The sequence below is a fragment of the Sciurus carolinensis genome, chromosome 2 (genome assembly GCF_902686445.1).
Source record: "Sciurus carolinensis chromosome 2, mSciCar1.2, whole genome shotgun sequence".
Lineage (NCBI taxonomy): Eukaryota > Metazoa > Chordata > Mammalia > Rodentia > Sciuridae > Sciurus > Sciurus carolinensis.
This window is the reverse complement of record NC_062214.1, coordinates 49858275-49875934: the sequence shown is the minus strand read 5'-3', so window position 1 is coordinate 49875934 and position 17660 is coordinate 49858275. Positions and strand designations below refer to the sequence as shown.

Sequence of the window (17660 nt, the reverse complement as noted above, 5' to 3'; positions counted from 1 at the left end):
GCAGGGATCATTGCTGAGGCCTGGGGTGACTGTGAGCCATCTTGGTAAAGCCCCACCTGTTCGGTGCAGAGGCAGTGGGTACATAGTTGCCCTGCCTTCAAAGGGTTGTTCCCTGATTCCAAATGCTGTTGGTACAAGCTTCCTACTTAAAGAGAAGTGACCTGCTGACATCCTCCTTCAGTTCCTAAGCCTGGTCAACACTGGCCTGTGTCTCATAGGAAAATAGCCGATTACAGAAGGAGATTGTGGAAGTGGTGGAAAAACTTTCGGATTCCGAGAAGCTAGTCCTGAAACTGCAGAACGACCTGGAGTTTGTGCTGAAAGACAAGGCAAGCCCTTCTGCTGATTCTGAGTCTTCAGAGGGGAGCCTGTGATAGTGGGTAAAAACTGTCTGCATCTTGAAAAAGAATACATAGGTGACTGAATTGTTTTTCTACTGAAATTCTAGAACAGAGAAAAAATTAGCATGGCTATCTTACTTCTGTGTTCTGGCTCTTCATGACAGTGTGGGGTGTCATCTGTAACCAGGGCCAGCACCATTTGCATGGGCCTCAGACACCCATTCCCAGAGTTGGGGGCAAGGAGGACGGTTAGAGCTCTGTGCCACCTCAGTCTCCCATGGGGCTCTCCCCATCCTCAGAGAAGAAGAGGGACTACCCAGGGACAGGGATGAAGAGGCAGAAGGTCAGAGTGGTTGTACCTGGAGGTACACAGCCCACCAGAGGGGAAGCCTGTTAGGTTCTCAGAGTCAGGACTGGAGGAGCAGCTTCACCTGGCCTTAGGGCCTTCTCCTGATTGCTTGTCCTTCTCACTTTCAGCTGGAGCCACACAGCACGGAGCTCCTGGCCCAGGAGGAGCAGTTTGCAGTAATTCTGAAGGAATATGAGCTCAAGTGCCGGGTACATGCCCCACCCAACCCACGTAGCCATCTGAAACATCCTTGTGTCCTGCAGCACCCTCACTTTTGTCATTGGTGCCCAGAACCCTCATATCCCTACTCTACCCCCAACCCACCCTGCAAGCGGCAGGAAGGGGTGCCTGTGAAATGGGCCTGTCCTGCAGGCTGTCAAGGTCTGCCTAGCTCAGAGCTTTGTCAGTGTGCAGCCCTCATCCCTCTCCCCTCCTGGGTGAACAGCACTCTTGGTCTTCACATGTAGAGTGGTCCAGCAAGGGGCGGTAGGAGTATCTTCTCCAGGCAGAGCTTCTGACAGAGGCTGTTCAGCCCCACATAGGCATTGCTGAGTCATGCTGAGTATGTCCCCAGGAATCAGCCAAGTTTCTGAGATGGAAGGGTCTACTTTTAGGATCAATCCTCTTGAAGTAATTTCATTATAGGACACTGGGTGCAGTGGCACCAGTCTATAATCCCAGCGGCGTGGGAGGCCAAGGCAGAAGGAACACAAATTCAAAGCCAGCCTCAGCAATTTAGCAAGACCCTAAGCAATTTAGCAAGCCTCTGTCTCTAAATAAAAAAATCTAAAAGGGACTGGGGATGTGGCTCAATGATTAAGTGCTTCTGGGTCCAATCCTTGGTAACAAGTAAAAAATGAAAAAAGAAATTTCATTATAGAAAACAAACCAGAATTTATTTATTTATTTATTTATTTATTTATTTATTTATGTAGTGAGGCCCTCAAGCAAAATATCAAGAGCCTGTCTCAAGAAAAAAAAAAAAAACAGGGGAGGGTCTGGGAATGTGGCTCAGTAGTTAAGTACCCTTGGGTTCAATCCCTGATACAAAAAATAAAAATAAAAATGAAAGAAAGATAAGAACGTGGAAGTAGATGATTGTAGACATGAACACCTACATTGGCAACATTACCAATTGAACAGGAATAAGTAAGACACATCCTCGAATTATTAGCCATTTAAAACTATATGGGGGGCTGGGGATGTAGCTCAGTTGGTAGAGTGCTTGCCTCACATGCACAAGGCCCTGGGTTCAATCTCCAGCACTGCAAAAACAACAACAACAAAATAAAAACAAACTATATGGGGGGTTCTGGGATGTAGCTCAGTAGTAGAGTGTGTACTTAGTATATGTGAGGCCCTGGGTTCAACCCCCAGACCCCCTTCACCCACCAAAAAAAACCTCCATATAATCCCCATTGACAAAAATAAGAAACAGCTAAGACAGATGAGTTAACTGTTTTATTTTTCCTGCAAATTTGCTATAATAATAATTAAAATAAAAATTTCCAAGTTGAACACTGTAATTTGTAACTATCTGAAGATGTGATTATGTGTGAAGTTAACAGTTCTACAGGTTCAAAGTACTTAGTTATCTTGTGTACTAATGGAGTAGACACAAATTGGTTTTAGTTTTCTCTAATTCTTTCCACATGTAAGTCACCTATAAGGATTTGCTCCAAGTCACCTCACACTAGAAATCTGATTATTTCTGGGGATACAGTTAATGGTCATTGTTAAGGGAACCAAAGTAATTTTATGTGGTTTGAAAGTGGAACAGATAGTATGGGGAAAACATCTGTATTGTTGAAGTTGGTAATTAATATGGGGTGCCCTGTCTTCAGAAAAATAGATAAAACATTGTTTGGTTCAGGGGTCTATTATCAGTTCATTTCTTAATGATTTCTGTCCAATTTAAGTACAAACTTACTTTGTTCCTGCTGCACATTGCTTTGCCAACACCAGAGGATAAAGGTGAGCCTGACCTTTGGTTCTGAGTGGTCTGCATCTGCTGCTGTGGTTTGCCTCTGACTCCAGACCCCAATCTTAAGTGTCCTGTGGTTTTTCTCTGCACTGATTCTGCCTTTTGAAAATCCTGTATGTGGTCAGCCATGTCACCCTCCCTCTGGACTCATTTGGGTTACGTTGGGGACAGTTGTGCAGATAGAGCGTGCTGGACAGCTTGCTGCTAGGATCATAGTCACATGCTAGGTCTTTCTCCTTCTCTTGAACTTGTCGAGTAGACTAGGAACCTAGAAAGCATCAGTTAATGTGTACCTTTAGTGCACTGGATTTTTCAAAAACATAAACCCTATCATTAACTCTGCTACTTATTTCACCTTTGATTCTTGAAATTCTACTTTTTGACACATTGCTAGAGATATTTTAAATTTTAGTGCTAAGCTGTTTATTTCAAAATTTCCCCTTTCCATATTTTTGGGATATTTTTGACTATTTCCAACTAACATTTAGCATTTTAAAAATGCATACAAAGTTACAAATATAAAAATAGTGCAATGAACACCTGTGTATTCCTTCTTAAAATTTTTAATTGACATATAATTGAACATATTTAGAGAGCACAGTATGAGAAAGTCAGTATGTGAATACAATGTGTAATGATCAAATCAGAGTAATTAGCATTTTCACCTCCTCAGACATTTATTTCCTTGTGTTTGGAACCTACAAATTCCTCTTACACTTAAATTGAGGTATGTAATAAATTCTTGTGAACTGTAATCCCTAGTGTTTCCTTTTTTTTTTTTTTTTTTTTGGTGGGGGGTGGTACTGGGAATTGAACTCAGGGGCACTCAACCACTGAGCCACATCCCCAGCCCTATTTTGTATTTTATTTAGACCCAGGGTCTCACTGAGTTGCTTAGCGCCTTGCTTTTGCTGAGGCTAGCTTTGAACTCTCAATCCTCCTGTCTCAGCCTCCTGAGCTGCTGGGATTACAGGCATGCACCACCACGCCTAGCTGGTGTTAACTTTTGATTCAATGGAGGCAGTGCATTCTTGGCTAGAATACTAGGTAGGAGATGGTGGGTTCATCAGGCCCTCATTGGTGATGGTAATGATCACCTAGTTCAAGTGTTATCTGATTATCCTGATGTATGATTGTTTTTTTCTCCCTTGAACTAAGCAGCAGGGAAACACTTTTAAGGCCATGCATGTATCGAAATTGTCCTTGAATTTAGCTTCCATTAGTGTTCTTGCCCAATTCAGTCTTTACCATGATCATTGCAAAATGATTTTTTCCAACTCGAGCACCCATTCCACATCTGTCATTGTTGTCAAGCTAGAGAATTTCCATTTGTTTCTCTGTCTTTGGTATAGATATATTAATTCCCCTTTTCCCCCAGTAGCTTTTAATTCATTCACGTGCTTAATAATTTTGTGCAACATTTGACCGGTAAGAGTGTCTTCTAGCTGGCTGAGGGCATCTTTTATGCTCAGTCTCCAGGTTCCAGAAGATGCACCCTCCTCATTGTGCACCTCCCCTTTTCCCAAAGTCACTTGTTAGGGGTTTCTTGTGCTTTGTAATAAGGATTTTTGCAAGCAAGTATGCCATGCTTTCTCTTGATATATAATTCCCTTTCTATGTCACTGTCATTTTAGCTTTCCCTCTGTCTTTTGACTGTCAGTCTTATGGTGGGGCTGCCCTTGCTAAAGGGTAGTTTGAAATGTTAATCAGATTCTTCTTAGAGATTCTCTGTGGTGTCATGCCTTTACTGCTACTTAGAGTAGCATATTCCTTGGTCAGAAACCCTCAATTTGATTTTATTTTTGAGTTTTTCCACACCAGCCCCTAATAGATACCCAGCTTTTCCCATCTTCTGGACAATGCTTTAAGCCCCGATGTATGTGCTTAGTCAGCCTGACTGGTCCCCACAACCAACCTGCCAGCACTGCCTTTCTCTCCACACTTCTGAAAGCTGCTTCTTTGTGTTGCTATTGAACCCCATCTCATTCCTGATTTCATATATGAGCTTGCCTTCTCCCCACTAACCAGACAAGGAAAGCTACAAAGTTCTAGAGTCTGCAGATTCTTGGCGCTATAGAACATGATTGCTGGGCTTGTCATTAAAGTCTGATTCCCTGGTTGGTGTAGTAGTGCCCCAAAGTTGCCTTCAGTTTCTTTAAACCACCCCAAATAAACATGCAGTGTCTATGACAACAGGAGCCCTGGCTTCCTATTTATGCCAGCCTCCCTCCCCCTGTGGAGACCCATGATGCCCAGAACACACACCCCTTCAGCAGTCATGACCAATCACTCCTGGCCTGGCCTGTGCCCGTCATCATATAAGAGAACCTCTGTTTTCAGGCACTGCCAAATTTGTGGAATATTTCTGTGCTCTCAAAGTACCCATTTTGGGTGGCAGAAAGAACCACAAAGTCAGCAGGGCATTGAGCAGAAATAATTCTGTAGATGCTACCTTCTGGATCAGCACTGGCTATTGAAAATACAATACTAGTCACACATGTAGTTTTTTAAAGTTTTTAAGAAAGGACATTAAAAAAATGTAGAGTGCTGTTAATTGTAATAATAAATTTTGTTCAATCCAATATATCAAAAATGTTATTTTAACGCATAAATAATTGTTGAGATATTGTATAACACCCTCCACTTTTTTTTTCTTTGAAGTCTGTTACATATTTATATTTCAGTAGCTCATTAGCCTGTATGGCAAGCAGCTCCATTTTGGACAACTCAGGATCAGATGAACAAAGAGGCTGCTGTGTCTTGAGGGGCAGGGCCAGTTAGCAACCAATGAGTGCCTGTTCTGTTCCTAACCTACTCTTTCCCCAGTACAAAGTTGCTCCCTCCTTGGGACAAAAGTGCATATTTGCACAGGGGATTTGGAGTGAGGTGCAAGTGACCCTCCATGAATTTAATTCTTTAAGATGCCCTGAGCCTGCCCCTCCTCTCTGGTGGCCTATAGCTGCACAGAGAGGCACTTACTCCAAGGGGAGACGATGATACGTTGGCAGGCCAAGGCACTGACCTCCAGCAATGGTTTCAGGAAGTTTAGGTTGTTTAATGAGAACTGTCTGGAGAGGCTATAAAGAATTAGAAATTCAAAACTCAGGCAGCTGCTGCCTTGTAGGTGTCCCTTGTGGGCTTCCTCACAGCATGGTGGCCAGCTTCCCTGAGGGAGTGTTTCAAAAGACACCATTTGGCAGCTTGTCCTTGGAAGGCACATGACCTCACTTCTGCTGCTCTCTAGCTCAGGGCAGTCACAGAGTCACAGCCCTGCCTGGGACCCAGGGTTGGGGACAGAGACCCATAATCAGGAGTGACTTTGTCACCATGTTTCTGAAGAGTCTGCAGGATTTGGAACCATCTGGGAAAATGGGCTGGAAAATCCCCATCCTATGCCTTTTAACAAGCAAATGCCTGGGCCTGTTTATCCAGACATGTTTCATTAAAGTGCAGACCCAAAACATGCCAGCCCCAGTGCAGACCCTTCCTTTGAAGCTTCCTCCTCTGCCTGAAGGTTGTGTCTCTCCCTCATTCCACCTCCTGTGTCCATGTGGCCTCCACCCACTCAGGTGTCTGCTTGCTAATCATCATTTTTGCCTTGTGGCATTTGATCTAAAGCAAGTGTCATCCTTTTTAGTTTTTAATGGCTGCATCTACAGAACCCTTTGCGGATTCCTCCACAGCTGAAGAAAGAATCCCAGCATATACCCTAGAATGTTATGGTTTCACATGTGTGTTGCAGTACCACTGTGATTTTAAAACAAAGCACCTATAGTTTTAGATGGAGATTCTTTGTATTTTCCACAGTTGCCTCATTATCCACTCCAGTTTTTCCCTTGAGCCCTTCCTGTATATCTCGTGATCAAAAGTCATTTGGGTGTGAGAATGACTGGTTTTTGCTTAGCCTAACTAACATGCTAGTAAGTCCAGAATCAATATTAGCTGGCCTCACTATGTGCTTAGCCCATATTGGATACTCCCTAGAGATGGAGTTAGTCCTGGACTCATCTTTACTGGGTTCAGTGATTGCAGCAGCTGGAGGTGGTGTCCGGCTCTATTCTCACAGGATCTGCAGGACTGCAATGATGAGCTGCAAGCTGAACTGGAAGGCCTGCGGGCACGACTGCCTGAGAATCAGCAGAGCCCCTCAGAAGACCTGGGCACCTGTGGATGGAGGGTCCCTGGACGCGGCCCAAAAGGTAGGATCCTGGCCCTGGGGGATAGGGATCCATGTGGGCAGGCCCAAGGCTGGATGTTTCATGACCTTGGAGGCCAGAGGTGGTGAAGGAGGATGGACAGTTTTACCATTTGATTAGAAATGATGATGATCTTGTAACCTCAGGGGAGATACATCTGCCCTGTAGGGATGCTTCCAAGGTGGACCCAGTGAGGTGTCATAGGCAACCTTGCAGCAGAGCCTGGAATATGGAAGGCAACTTAGGGTAGCTGCGGGGTGGGCATGGGACAATTCCCTCTGAGGGGAGGCCCTTGCTTGCCTGTGTGCAGAGACTACTTTCAGGCTCCCACACTCTCAGCTGAGGGGGTTGGGCTTGATGAAACTTGCAGGGAGCCTCCCAGTTCTCTTGAGTAATCTGTGTTCTGGTTAAGACTGACTGCTGATTTCTACAGAACAATAACTTTGAGAATATGGTGTAACCCTTACTATCAGCACCTCATTCCTCACAGATGGTGCACAAGGAAGGGGTGCTGTCTTCAGGGTGGTGAGAGGAAGCCATGATAATGACTGACGTCATCCAGATGTCAGATTGGAAGGTTTGGAAGGGACCCTGAGACATCCTCCGCATGATGTAAGCAGAATGTTCTCTCATTCACAGGCATTTTGTTCGTGGGTGATTCCACTCCAGTGAGTATAGAAACAGAGATAATGATGGAGCAGGTGAAGGAACATTACCAAGAACTCAGGATCCAGCTGGAGACCAAGGTCAGGGGACAAGGGCATCATGGGCTGCACACTGGTGACTGTTGCTTTGCTGAACCAATGTCACTACACATGGCTGCTCTGGCACCTTATGATGGACCAGTTCAGGGAGGAAAGATTATAGGAAAGCATAAATAAAACTGATTTTACTCCCCAGATCTTCTGTGGAGGGAAGCAGGATATAGAAATAATGATGAATCACAGGGAAGGAAGTTTTGCTCTGAGTGTCACGTGGGGGATGTGTGATGGACAGCCCTCCTTGTTTGTCTGCTGTTGGTAATCACAAGGACAAGCTTTGTTCTAAGCCTAAATTCGCCCTCTCTGAGAACTCCATGGGCAGGACCTCTCAGACTGAGTCTGTCCCCTTGGATGAACTTATCTCCTGCTCTGTTATTAGGTAGTAGTGTGTTTTAAGGATAGTGTCCAGAACTTGCTGTCATGAGTCCAATTCCTCTGTCTGAATAGCAAGACAGGTCACCTCTGTTCTGCAGTTGTGCCCTCGGTCTCCCTGAATGGATTAATTGGAAACTCCCAGCCTGGCCTTGCACCTATATCTGGATAGTATTCCTCCTGTCAGGGATTCTAAGGTGTTAAGAGCCACACTGCTGGTCTTGTGAAGGCTCCCCAGCTCTTTCAGTAGCTGTCATGCCCTCTGCCCTCTATATCACCTGCCCAGTTGCCCAGGTTGGCCTTCTGAGCCTTCTGAACTTACTTCTGGGGGTCACTGTGAAGTCTTGGTTCATAACACAATGCATATAGCCACTCTGGGTCCTCAGGGATTGTCGCCATCATTTGCATTGCTGCCTCCTTCCACAGACCCTGGGGCCTAGTCAGGTCTAGGCGTTTGTGCCTGGTAGCTTCATATTTCTGTTGTCTTACTAGTTAAGTCATACTTCGAACTTTCTGACTTGTGTTGCTCATGTTTCTCTCTTTAGGTAAATTACTATGAGCGGGAAATTGAAATCATGAAGAGGAACTTTCAGAAGGAGAGAAAGGAGATGGAGCAGGCACACCAGCTTGAGGTCTGCACATTGGAAAGCCAGAAAGCAGACTTGGAGGCATTGTATACTAAGTCACAGGAGGTCATCCTAGGCCTGCGGGAGCAGCTGCAGGATGCAACCCGGGGCCCTGAGCCTGTGCAGACTGGGCTGGCACAGTGCTGTGCGCAGGTGCTGTGCAGCATGGCCCAGCAACTGGAGGAGGAACTGCACCTGCAGCACCAGAATCAGCTGCAGCAGATAAGGTCTGTCTGTTGGTGTTTGGGAGCTCACAACTAGGGTTTTTTGCTGACAATCAAGTTTGAAATAATAATAATAATAATATAATAATAATAATAATAATAAGCTATTTAGGATTGCAGTGTCTTCTAGCAGAGTGAGGTCTCCCTGGGTATGAATGAGAACTGAAAGAACAGATTGTTGTATTAATGATTTTTACTTTAAAGCAAAAAATATCCTTTAAACAGAATTTGGAATATGGAGCAATTTTTTGGGTAGAATTTTAACTCTGTTCTTTCCCTTCTGCCTCAGACTTGCCTAGTAGGCAAGGGCAGCATTTTCTCCATATTTAATATAGCATTCTGGTTTTTCAGGACATGGTGGAGGAGGGAACCCCAAATTCTCCCCAAAATAGGAAACACAGGTATTTTAGGTAGGTGAGAGTCTTAAAAAGACTGAAATATTTGTACCAATAAGGAAAAAGCGTTATTTGGAAAACCTGAGTGTGGTGTTCTGTGTGTTAATGATGGCAGTTACTGAGAAATGCCATGTGCCCCCTCTGTCACATGAAGCCACCTTGGTAGAGTCAGTATTTAGTTATTGCAGACATGATGCTGGTTACTGGAATACAGACCCATGGAGAGCATTGTCTCTCACAAGAAGATGACACCTCCTACCACCTGGTCATTTTACCTCACCCCAGCAGGACCAGGACCTCCCACTGGCCAGGTGGGAGCAGATGACTCAGGTGGGGTTGTGCTGGGGCGGGTTATGTATGTTCAGCTGTTGGCACTTAAGGAACGTGGCCCCACTGAGAGCAGGAGGTCAAGTGACCTTTGCGGGGAAATCATTCCTGAAGTACATGTGGCAGGCACTCTCCTTGGTAGAAAGAAGTTAGTGTTTCCTCAGTATATGAAATGTGATGGAGAAGAATCAGCATTTCCTCTTCCCTCCCCTCCAAGATTATGCCAGTGTACCCACCTGCTCCTCTGGAGACTCACAAGAACTAACTGCTACTATCCTGGAGGATAAAGAAGTAATTTTTATGTCATGTGTTATCTCAGAGCTTTAAACTATCTTATTTTCCTTGACCCCATCAGATAACTTTATTCACAGAAATGTCCCTTCATTTATAAAGCCTGAGCCTAAGTAAAACAAGTGAAAAACTATCTTTTCTTAAACCTAAGAATGTGAGATAAGGGAGTCAACACTTTAGATCCTCCTTTGGACCCCCATGAGGTGGCTGAGGAACAAGCATAAGGGAGCCACTCTCCTCCTCAGCATCCAGGGTGTACCTGCCTACCTGCCCAAGCCATCTTGGGCCCTGGAGTACTCTGGCTCCTCACTTCTAGGGAGCTCAACTAGGCTTCCCTTCACTCTTCTGCATAGAGATGGAGCCATACGCAGCTCCATTCATTTGCTCCTACCTTGTCTTGGCCAGAGTTCACAGTGTGCCTTGCCAGGCTTGGTGCTTCTGTCCAGTCCCCACTTACTTCCACACCATACTCCCAGGTGCCCCAAGCCCCAGGCCAGCAACTTAAGGGCTTTTCAAGGGAAGTTTTGAATACAGATGAATTTTAGCCATCTCACTAACACTAAACACCAGCACTCTCTGATAGCACTCATGTGATGATGCACATATCTTCTGTCCAGTTTGGTAACTGCTGACCACACTTGATTACTGAGCACTTGCAATGTGGCCAGTGTGACTGGGGGATGGAATTTTACTTCTACATTATTGTAATCCCCTTTCATTAAAACCATCACATGTGGTGAGTGGCTTCCATGCTGACTTCTGTGTGTAGAACCTAACCCCCAGGGGTGGAAACCCTAGGCACAGGGACATGAAGAAGGATATAGAAAAGCAGTCAGGAGAGGAGAGTTAGGCAGTCAGAACAGGCATTCTGGTGGCCTTTTCTTCCCTGAGAGGAAGGGCCTGGGGTTCACTCTGGCAGAGCCTAAGTTTTTGTGACTCATTATATTTCTGTAGGAAAGAGGCAGAAGATGAGCTGAGCCAGAAGCTGTCATGGCTGGAAGCCCAGCATGTTGCCCATTGTGAAAGGCTGTCCCTACAGCATCAGAGCGAGAAGGACCAGCTGCTGCAAACGCACCTGTGGCGACTGAGGGAGCTGCTGGCACAGCTGGACCTGGAGAAAGAGCGACGGGAAGAGAGGGAGAAGGAGATCCTCACGCGCTGTCAGAAGCAACAGATGAAACTACAGGCAGTGATGAGTGAGGAACAGGCGCAGATTTGCAGATCATTTGCCCTGGAGAAGGAGAAGTTGGAGCACACCTACAGGAAGCAAGTGGAAGGGCTTGCCCAGGAGGCAGAGGCTTTGCGAGCCCTCTTAAAGGATGGAACCACTGTGACAGGCAATGAGCAGGACGGTGCACATGGCCCCACATCCCTGTTTCTAGGTGGGGAGCAGCCATTGACCCAGCTGAACCTAGATACTGATGGAGAGATGAGGGAACTTACAGGAGACAGGCCTGACCAGGGTCGAGCTGAATGTACAGATTTACCCAGCAAGTCTTGCTGTGTAGACACCACACAGAGCCCAACCCTTGTCCTGGTGTCCAGAGAGTCCTTGGAAAGTTTCAGCTTAGGAGTGAACTGTCAGGGTCTGCTCAGTGCTGAGGAGGTAGCTTCTGTTCCCTCAGAAAAGAGGTCATACATGCAGTCATGTGAAGGGAAAAAGGGAGCCATCCCAGAGGAGCCAGTGCCTTCTGCCAGGGCCCCAAAGAGTCTGGGCCAGGCTGACACCCAGGAGCTGCCCTTGCTGGCTACAGAGGGGGATGCCTGGTTGACTCAGCCCCAGACATCAGAGTCATGGCACAGTCCACCCACTTCAGAGGAGCAAACCAACAGCCTGAGCAGGGGCCCAGCCCCTGCGGATGATCATGGACAGGTCTTTGAGGGGATACCCAGGACCTGGCTCGAGCACAATCAAGAGGCTGCCTGGTGGGAGACCTCACTATCACATCCCAAGCTCCCTGACCCACAGGATGCTGAGCAGGAGTGTCCTACTGCCCTGGAGGAGAAAGAGGTGGAAATTGCATTGGAGAAAGAGAAGAGTGATATGAAAAACAAACTTCTCCAGCTGGAAGATGTTGTCCGGGCACTCGAGAAAGAAGCAGACCAAAGAGAGAATGACAGGTTTAGTTTTTCCCATTCTTAAAATGCAGTACTAAACCAAATAACCTCTCACTAGTGACTGTCACATGGTCTTTCCCCACTGGCAAGCTCACAGACACAGGCTGACTCTGTAACCTTGCATCTGTGTGGGCATCATGAGCCCAGCTCTGACCTCAGGCATTTCTGGTCACTGGGTGCTCAGCAGATGTGCAGAAGAGAGGCAGGGTGGTCCTTTCCTGGGCAGCTCAGCAGGCTCTAGTGTTCCTGTCTCTGCCTAACAAGGACAAGGTCTGTGCTTGGAGGCCCCATGTTATGTTAGTCCTTGGTTATCCCTGCTGAGTTTGAGAGAGGCAGGGAGTGAGGGACTGCAGCCCCTCCTATGTGTACTAGGTACTGTCCTTGGCCTGGGCACTGCAATGACTGTGCTGGCAGTGGGGCAACAACAAAGGAGTACGTCCACAGGAAGGGATTCTGCTGCCTGTCTGGGCTGGCCTGGGCACTCACTACCTGGGAGGGGTCAGGAGGGCCATTCAAGTGCATGCCCTCCAGAGCTGGAAATACTGCTGGATCTAATCACTTTAGGGACACCTCAAAGTGGGAAGGAAGCTGAAGATTTCCATCTTTCAACCAGGTTTCTAGGTGTGGAGTCAAGGCTACCTTCTGCCCCAGGTGCCCTTTGGGATGCAGTTGGGCTCATACTCTATCACAGAAACCTAAAAATCTAGGAGACCTTTTCCAGAGCTGCAGAGCATGGCTTTGAGAGCCCCTCACCTAGCTCCTGCCTGGAAGATGTTTATGGACACTTGCACAGCCAGGTGCAAGCACATGATGCTGGGCCGTGTCATGTTCCATGCTTGCTGTCATTTAGTCCCATCAGTCTCCATATAACACACCTACAAAATGTCCACTCCTATGGAAACAGGATCCAGGAGGTCATTGTGTAGTCTTGTCCAGGCCTGTAACAGTGACACAACAAACATGGTGTGTCCCAATAGTGTGTGTAGTCATAGAGGAGTGACGATATCCACATTCCAGTCCATTTGTACATTGGGAGGATGATGGGAAGGTTACTTCCTTGGGGAGAAAAAAGATGTGGGACTGGGGGTATGGTTCAGTGGTAGAGCACTTGCTTAGCATGTGTGAAGCCCTGAATTCCATCCGCAGTGCCAAAAAAAAAAAAAAAATAATAGGATTTATGATAAACCAGAAGAAATAAATGTCAGAGTACCAGCCAGCTTAAGAAAGAAAACGACCATCAATTGGAAGTCCCGGCACCTACCATGGCCTACCCTACCCCTTGCTGGCCCAAAGGGCTGTGCCTCACCACTCAGGTGTTGTTTTTTTTTGTTTTTTTTTTTTTTTTTTTAACACCCTTGTCTCTTGGGTGTGTAGCCTTGTTCTCACTGCCCTGATTTTCTGGATAGCCCCATTGATGAAGCAGAGGTGGTACCGTGGCTGAGGAGGATCATGGTGAACATAGTACTGTGTGTTTCCTCTGTGACCACTCCAGACGTAGCCTTCCATGCATGGGACACACCACGGACACCAGCAGTAACTAAGCTTCATGAATCCCACTGTCTTGTCCCCTGGGACCCTTTTCAAAGTCTTACCTACTCTTGGAATCCCAGCCTGAGTGCTATAGCCTTCCTATACCTGAATCCTAGAAAGCTGCCCTTGTATCCTCTGATGTACCACATGTCCCAGCCTGACATTGGACAGTGTTGCCTGGATCTGCGGCATTACAGACTGGGAAGAGATTGTAGGGAAAGCAAAACAAGATACTTAGGGCTCTTACCCCACAGGGCACTTCATTTGATACCTGTCCCAGTGTCATAAAGAAGGATGTCACATTTTTAAGGATGAAGAAGACTTAAAGGTCATGCTGTTCAAATGTTTGCATTTTCCAAAGGCACAGATTTATGTAGTAAAACCCCAGGGGAATAGAAAGAAATAATTGTTGTGAATTGAAACCCTAGGAGTACATGTAGGTTCAGGCCTCAAGGCAAAGCAACACTGAGGTTGCCCCTCCTGCCTTAGGCACAGGGGAACAGCCAGACAGGTTGGAGGGACTTGGTGAATGAGGGGACAGGGCAGTGAGGGCTCTGCAAAAGCTTTGATGGACACCAGCCAGCTCTCACAGGCATGTTTTCTAAAAGCAAAGGGCTGGGGCCTGAGCTGGCCCACGGTTGTCAGGTGCAGGGGTGCATGCGGAGTGTATCTAGGAGGTGGTTGTTATAGCTGTCCAGAGTGGTGGCTGCAGAGGTAAAGAAAGTTGACAGGAGTTTGAAAGCCAAACTGACGGAGGTTATGGGTGGGCAGGGAGGTCAGAGGTGGGTCAAGTGGCCATCAATGGATGCCCAGGAAGTGCTACCTAGCATCATGGGAGAAGGTTGGAGGTGGGTACTTGAGAAGCTTTCAGTACTGCCTCCTGCAGGAAACAAAGTGGGGCTGGGGGAGAAGGGGCTATGAGAAGGAGGGGAAAAAAAGAGACTGGTGTCTTTGGGAGAAGATGATTGCAAGAAGGGAGAGTCACCTGTGTGAGGGACCAGTTCACAAAAGACAGGCAACCTGAAGGAGTCCATAGGGCTCAGCAGCTCAGAGGTCCCCTCCCGAGTGCCCCAGGAACCCCTAACCCAATGTTGGCCCCACCCCTCGCTCCTGTTGTGGAAGGGTAGGTCTATCCCCAGCACCAGCTGGGGCCCTTGATCACAATTCCCAGCACCGTGGCCTTGCTGCCCCTTCTAGATAAATGTGCTACTGCCTCCCTGAGCCCACTGTATCAGCAGGGCCCCAGGCTGGTCAAGGGTCAGACATGAATTTTGAAGGCTGTGGGGAAGTTTGGGCTCTATCATAAGAGAAAGCAAAGTACAGAGAAGTACCTGGTCAGATTTGGGTTGGGAGACAATCAGTGCCTGCAGTATAAAGAATATGCCAGGGACCCGAGTCCATCCCCTGTGGCTTTTCTCTCCCTCCCTCCTGGACTCTTCGTTGTTTTTAGTTATTGATTCAATCTCCATATTAGTTTATAGGCCTATTCAAGTTTTCTGTCTTTGTGAGTTTATTTTGGGAGATTGTTCATAGGAATTTGGACATTGAAATTTTTGAAGAATGAAGACTATTTGGAAGAATGGCCCTCAGTTTACGTACTACTTTTTCTCACAGATTTGGTTGGAACATTTCAGATATAATTACAACATGGTGGCATTGCATGCTTCTCAGCCAAACACCTTAGAAAGTTTGTTACTCTTTGTAATCTCATGTCTGCCCTATAGGACCATGATCTTTCTTCAGAAGGATGTTAGTAAGGAAACTATTTAGAGTAGATTTCCTCATTTTGTTTACCTGAAAAAATGTCTTTAAATTTTCCTTCAATTTTTAAAAATAATATTCCTAGGAATACAAATCCAGATTAATAGTCAAAAGCTGTCCCTCTGTCCCTTGAACACATTCTTTCAGTATCAGATTCTACTGTTAACTTGCGTCAGCTACTGTAATTGTTCCTTCATATGTGTTTGGTTTATCTGTTGCTGCTTAACAAATGACCAAAACCCAGGAGCTTAAAACAATACTGATTTGTCAACTTAAAAGTTTTGGTCGGGGGCTGGGGAGATAGCTCAGTCGGTAGAGTGCTTGCCTTGCAAGCACAAGGCCCTGGGTTCGATCCCCAGCACCACCAAAAAAAAACAACAACAAAAAAAGTTTTGGTGGTTAGAGAGTAAAATGAGTATCATTGGGCTAAAAGCCACATGTTGGTGCTGGCAAGACTGCATTCCTTTCTGGAAATTCTACAGGGAATCCCTTGTGCTTTTTCCAACTTCTAAAGCCTGCTAACATTCATATTTGTGACCCTTCCCATCTTTAAAGCCATAGATGGTGGGTCAAGCCATTCCCACATCACATGACCCTGATGCTGGCTCTTCTGCCTTGCCTTCTATTTGTAAGGATCCTGGTGATTATATTAAGCCCACTCAGATAATCCATGATGATCTACCTAAGGTCACTTAGGTAGCAGCCTTGAACCCCTTTGCTACATGATGTAACATGTCCACAGGTTCTGAGGACTGGGTTGTAGACTTCTTTTAGAGGCTATTACTCTGCCTACCACAGCAGGTGATTTGACTTTTGGCTGCTTCTAAAATATTCTGTATCTTTGGTGTTTTACCTTTGGTGTATATTTCTTTTTAGCTTTATGTTAAAAGTGTTATATATATAAGAAAAATGCACATATATGCAGTTAGAAGAATTTTCAACAATTGAACACATCTGTTACTAGCAGTCAGAACAAGAACTAACACACCAAAGCCCCCTGCCCATAAGTGGGTAAGCTGCTAGCCTGACTTCTAACAGCAGTGATTAATTTTTCTTTGTTTTTTAGGGGGTTTGGTGTACACTGGGGATTGAACTCAGGGGCACTCAACCACTGACTCACATCCCCAGCCCTGTTTTGTATTTTATTTAGAGACAGGGTCTCACTGAGTTGATTAATATCTCGTTGCTGAGCTGGCTTTGAACTCATAATCCTCTGTCTCAGCCTCCTGAGCCACTGGGATTACAGGCGTGTGCCACCGTGCCTAGCAATTTTTCTTTTTTTTATACTTCATGTAGTGTGTACTTTTTTGCATCCGATTTTCTTGGTTTAACCTGTTTGTGAGATTCACCCATATTTTTGCTTATAGCTATTATAGTTCATTCATTGGCATTGCTATGTAGTAGGCTATTGTGTGATTATACCACGGGTTTGTTTTGTTTTGTTTTGTTTTGTTTTCATCTGTTGATGGATATTTGGGTAGTTTCCAGGTTGGGGCTATCACATACAGTACTGTGATGAAAATTTTGTATGTGTCTTTCGAAGAATTTATGTTGGCATGAACATAGGAATGGTATTGTTGAGTTGTAGGAAAAGTTGGAGTTCTCTTTTTGTTTATCCTGCTTATAAAACATTGTCCCATTGAATGTATGGGATAGTGTCTTATGAAAGTTCATCAGCCATTGCTCTTAAAATACTGCTTCTCCCTGGCCTTGGTGGTGCATGCCTGAAATCCTAGTGACTGAAGAGGCAAAGTCAGGAGGATCCCAAGTTCAAGGTCAGACTGGACAACTTAGTGAGATGGTGTATCAAAATAAGAGATAAAAGAGGCTGGAATGTAGCTCAGTGGTAGTGCCCCTGGGTTCAATTCCTAGTACTATTAAAACACACACACACACACCGCACACACACACACACACACACACACACATACACATACACACACTGCCACTTAATTCATGGTGCTAATTAGATGTGTGATATTAGATCTTTTCCACTTTTTTCCCCTCCATTTATCAACTTCTCTTATATTTTCCATCTTCTCTTTTCTCTGTACCACATCCAATCTATTTTATCCCCCGACCCTCATATCTCTGTATTCCAGGTTAGTATTTCTTTCTTTAGCTCTAATTTGTTTGAACCCTTTAGTGAGTTTTTATGGATATTGACTTTTCATTTCTAAAGATTCTATTTGGACTTAGCTAATCATTGATGGCTTCTTGTGGCTTGTTCTTTTTTTGAAATTTCCATCTTTAATTTATGTAAACATATTTATTTTTAGTTTGTGTCTGATAATTTCAATGTCTAAAATACCTACAGGATCTAATTCTTTTTCCTTGTTTGGTTTTTGTTCTGTTTTTACTTCTATCCCTCATGGGTGATTTTTT

General features: G+C 45.5%; 1 protein-coding gene across 7 annotated transcripts in view; it reads left to right on the top strand.

The window, feature by feature from the left end:
* Ninl (ninein like) overlaps positions 1–17660 on the top strand; it is a 126091-nt gene that overhangs the window by 88730 nt on the left and 19701 nt on the right. For all 7 annotated transcript variants that reach the window (XM_047539976.1, XM_047539979.1, XM_047539975.1 and 4 more), the window contains 6 exons: positions 219–329; positions 819–899; positions 6741–6873; positions 7510–7616; positions 8549–8856; positions 10821–11987. In XM_047539976.1, the coding sequence (XP_047395932.1) occupies positions 219–329; positions 819–899; positions 6741–6873; positions 7510–7616; positions 8549–8856; positions 10821–11987 (1907 nt within the window). The remainder of the gene's footprint in view (positions 1–218; positions 330–818; positions 900–6740; positions 6874–7509; positions 7617–8548; positions 8857–10820; positions 11988–17660) is intronic.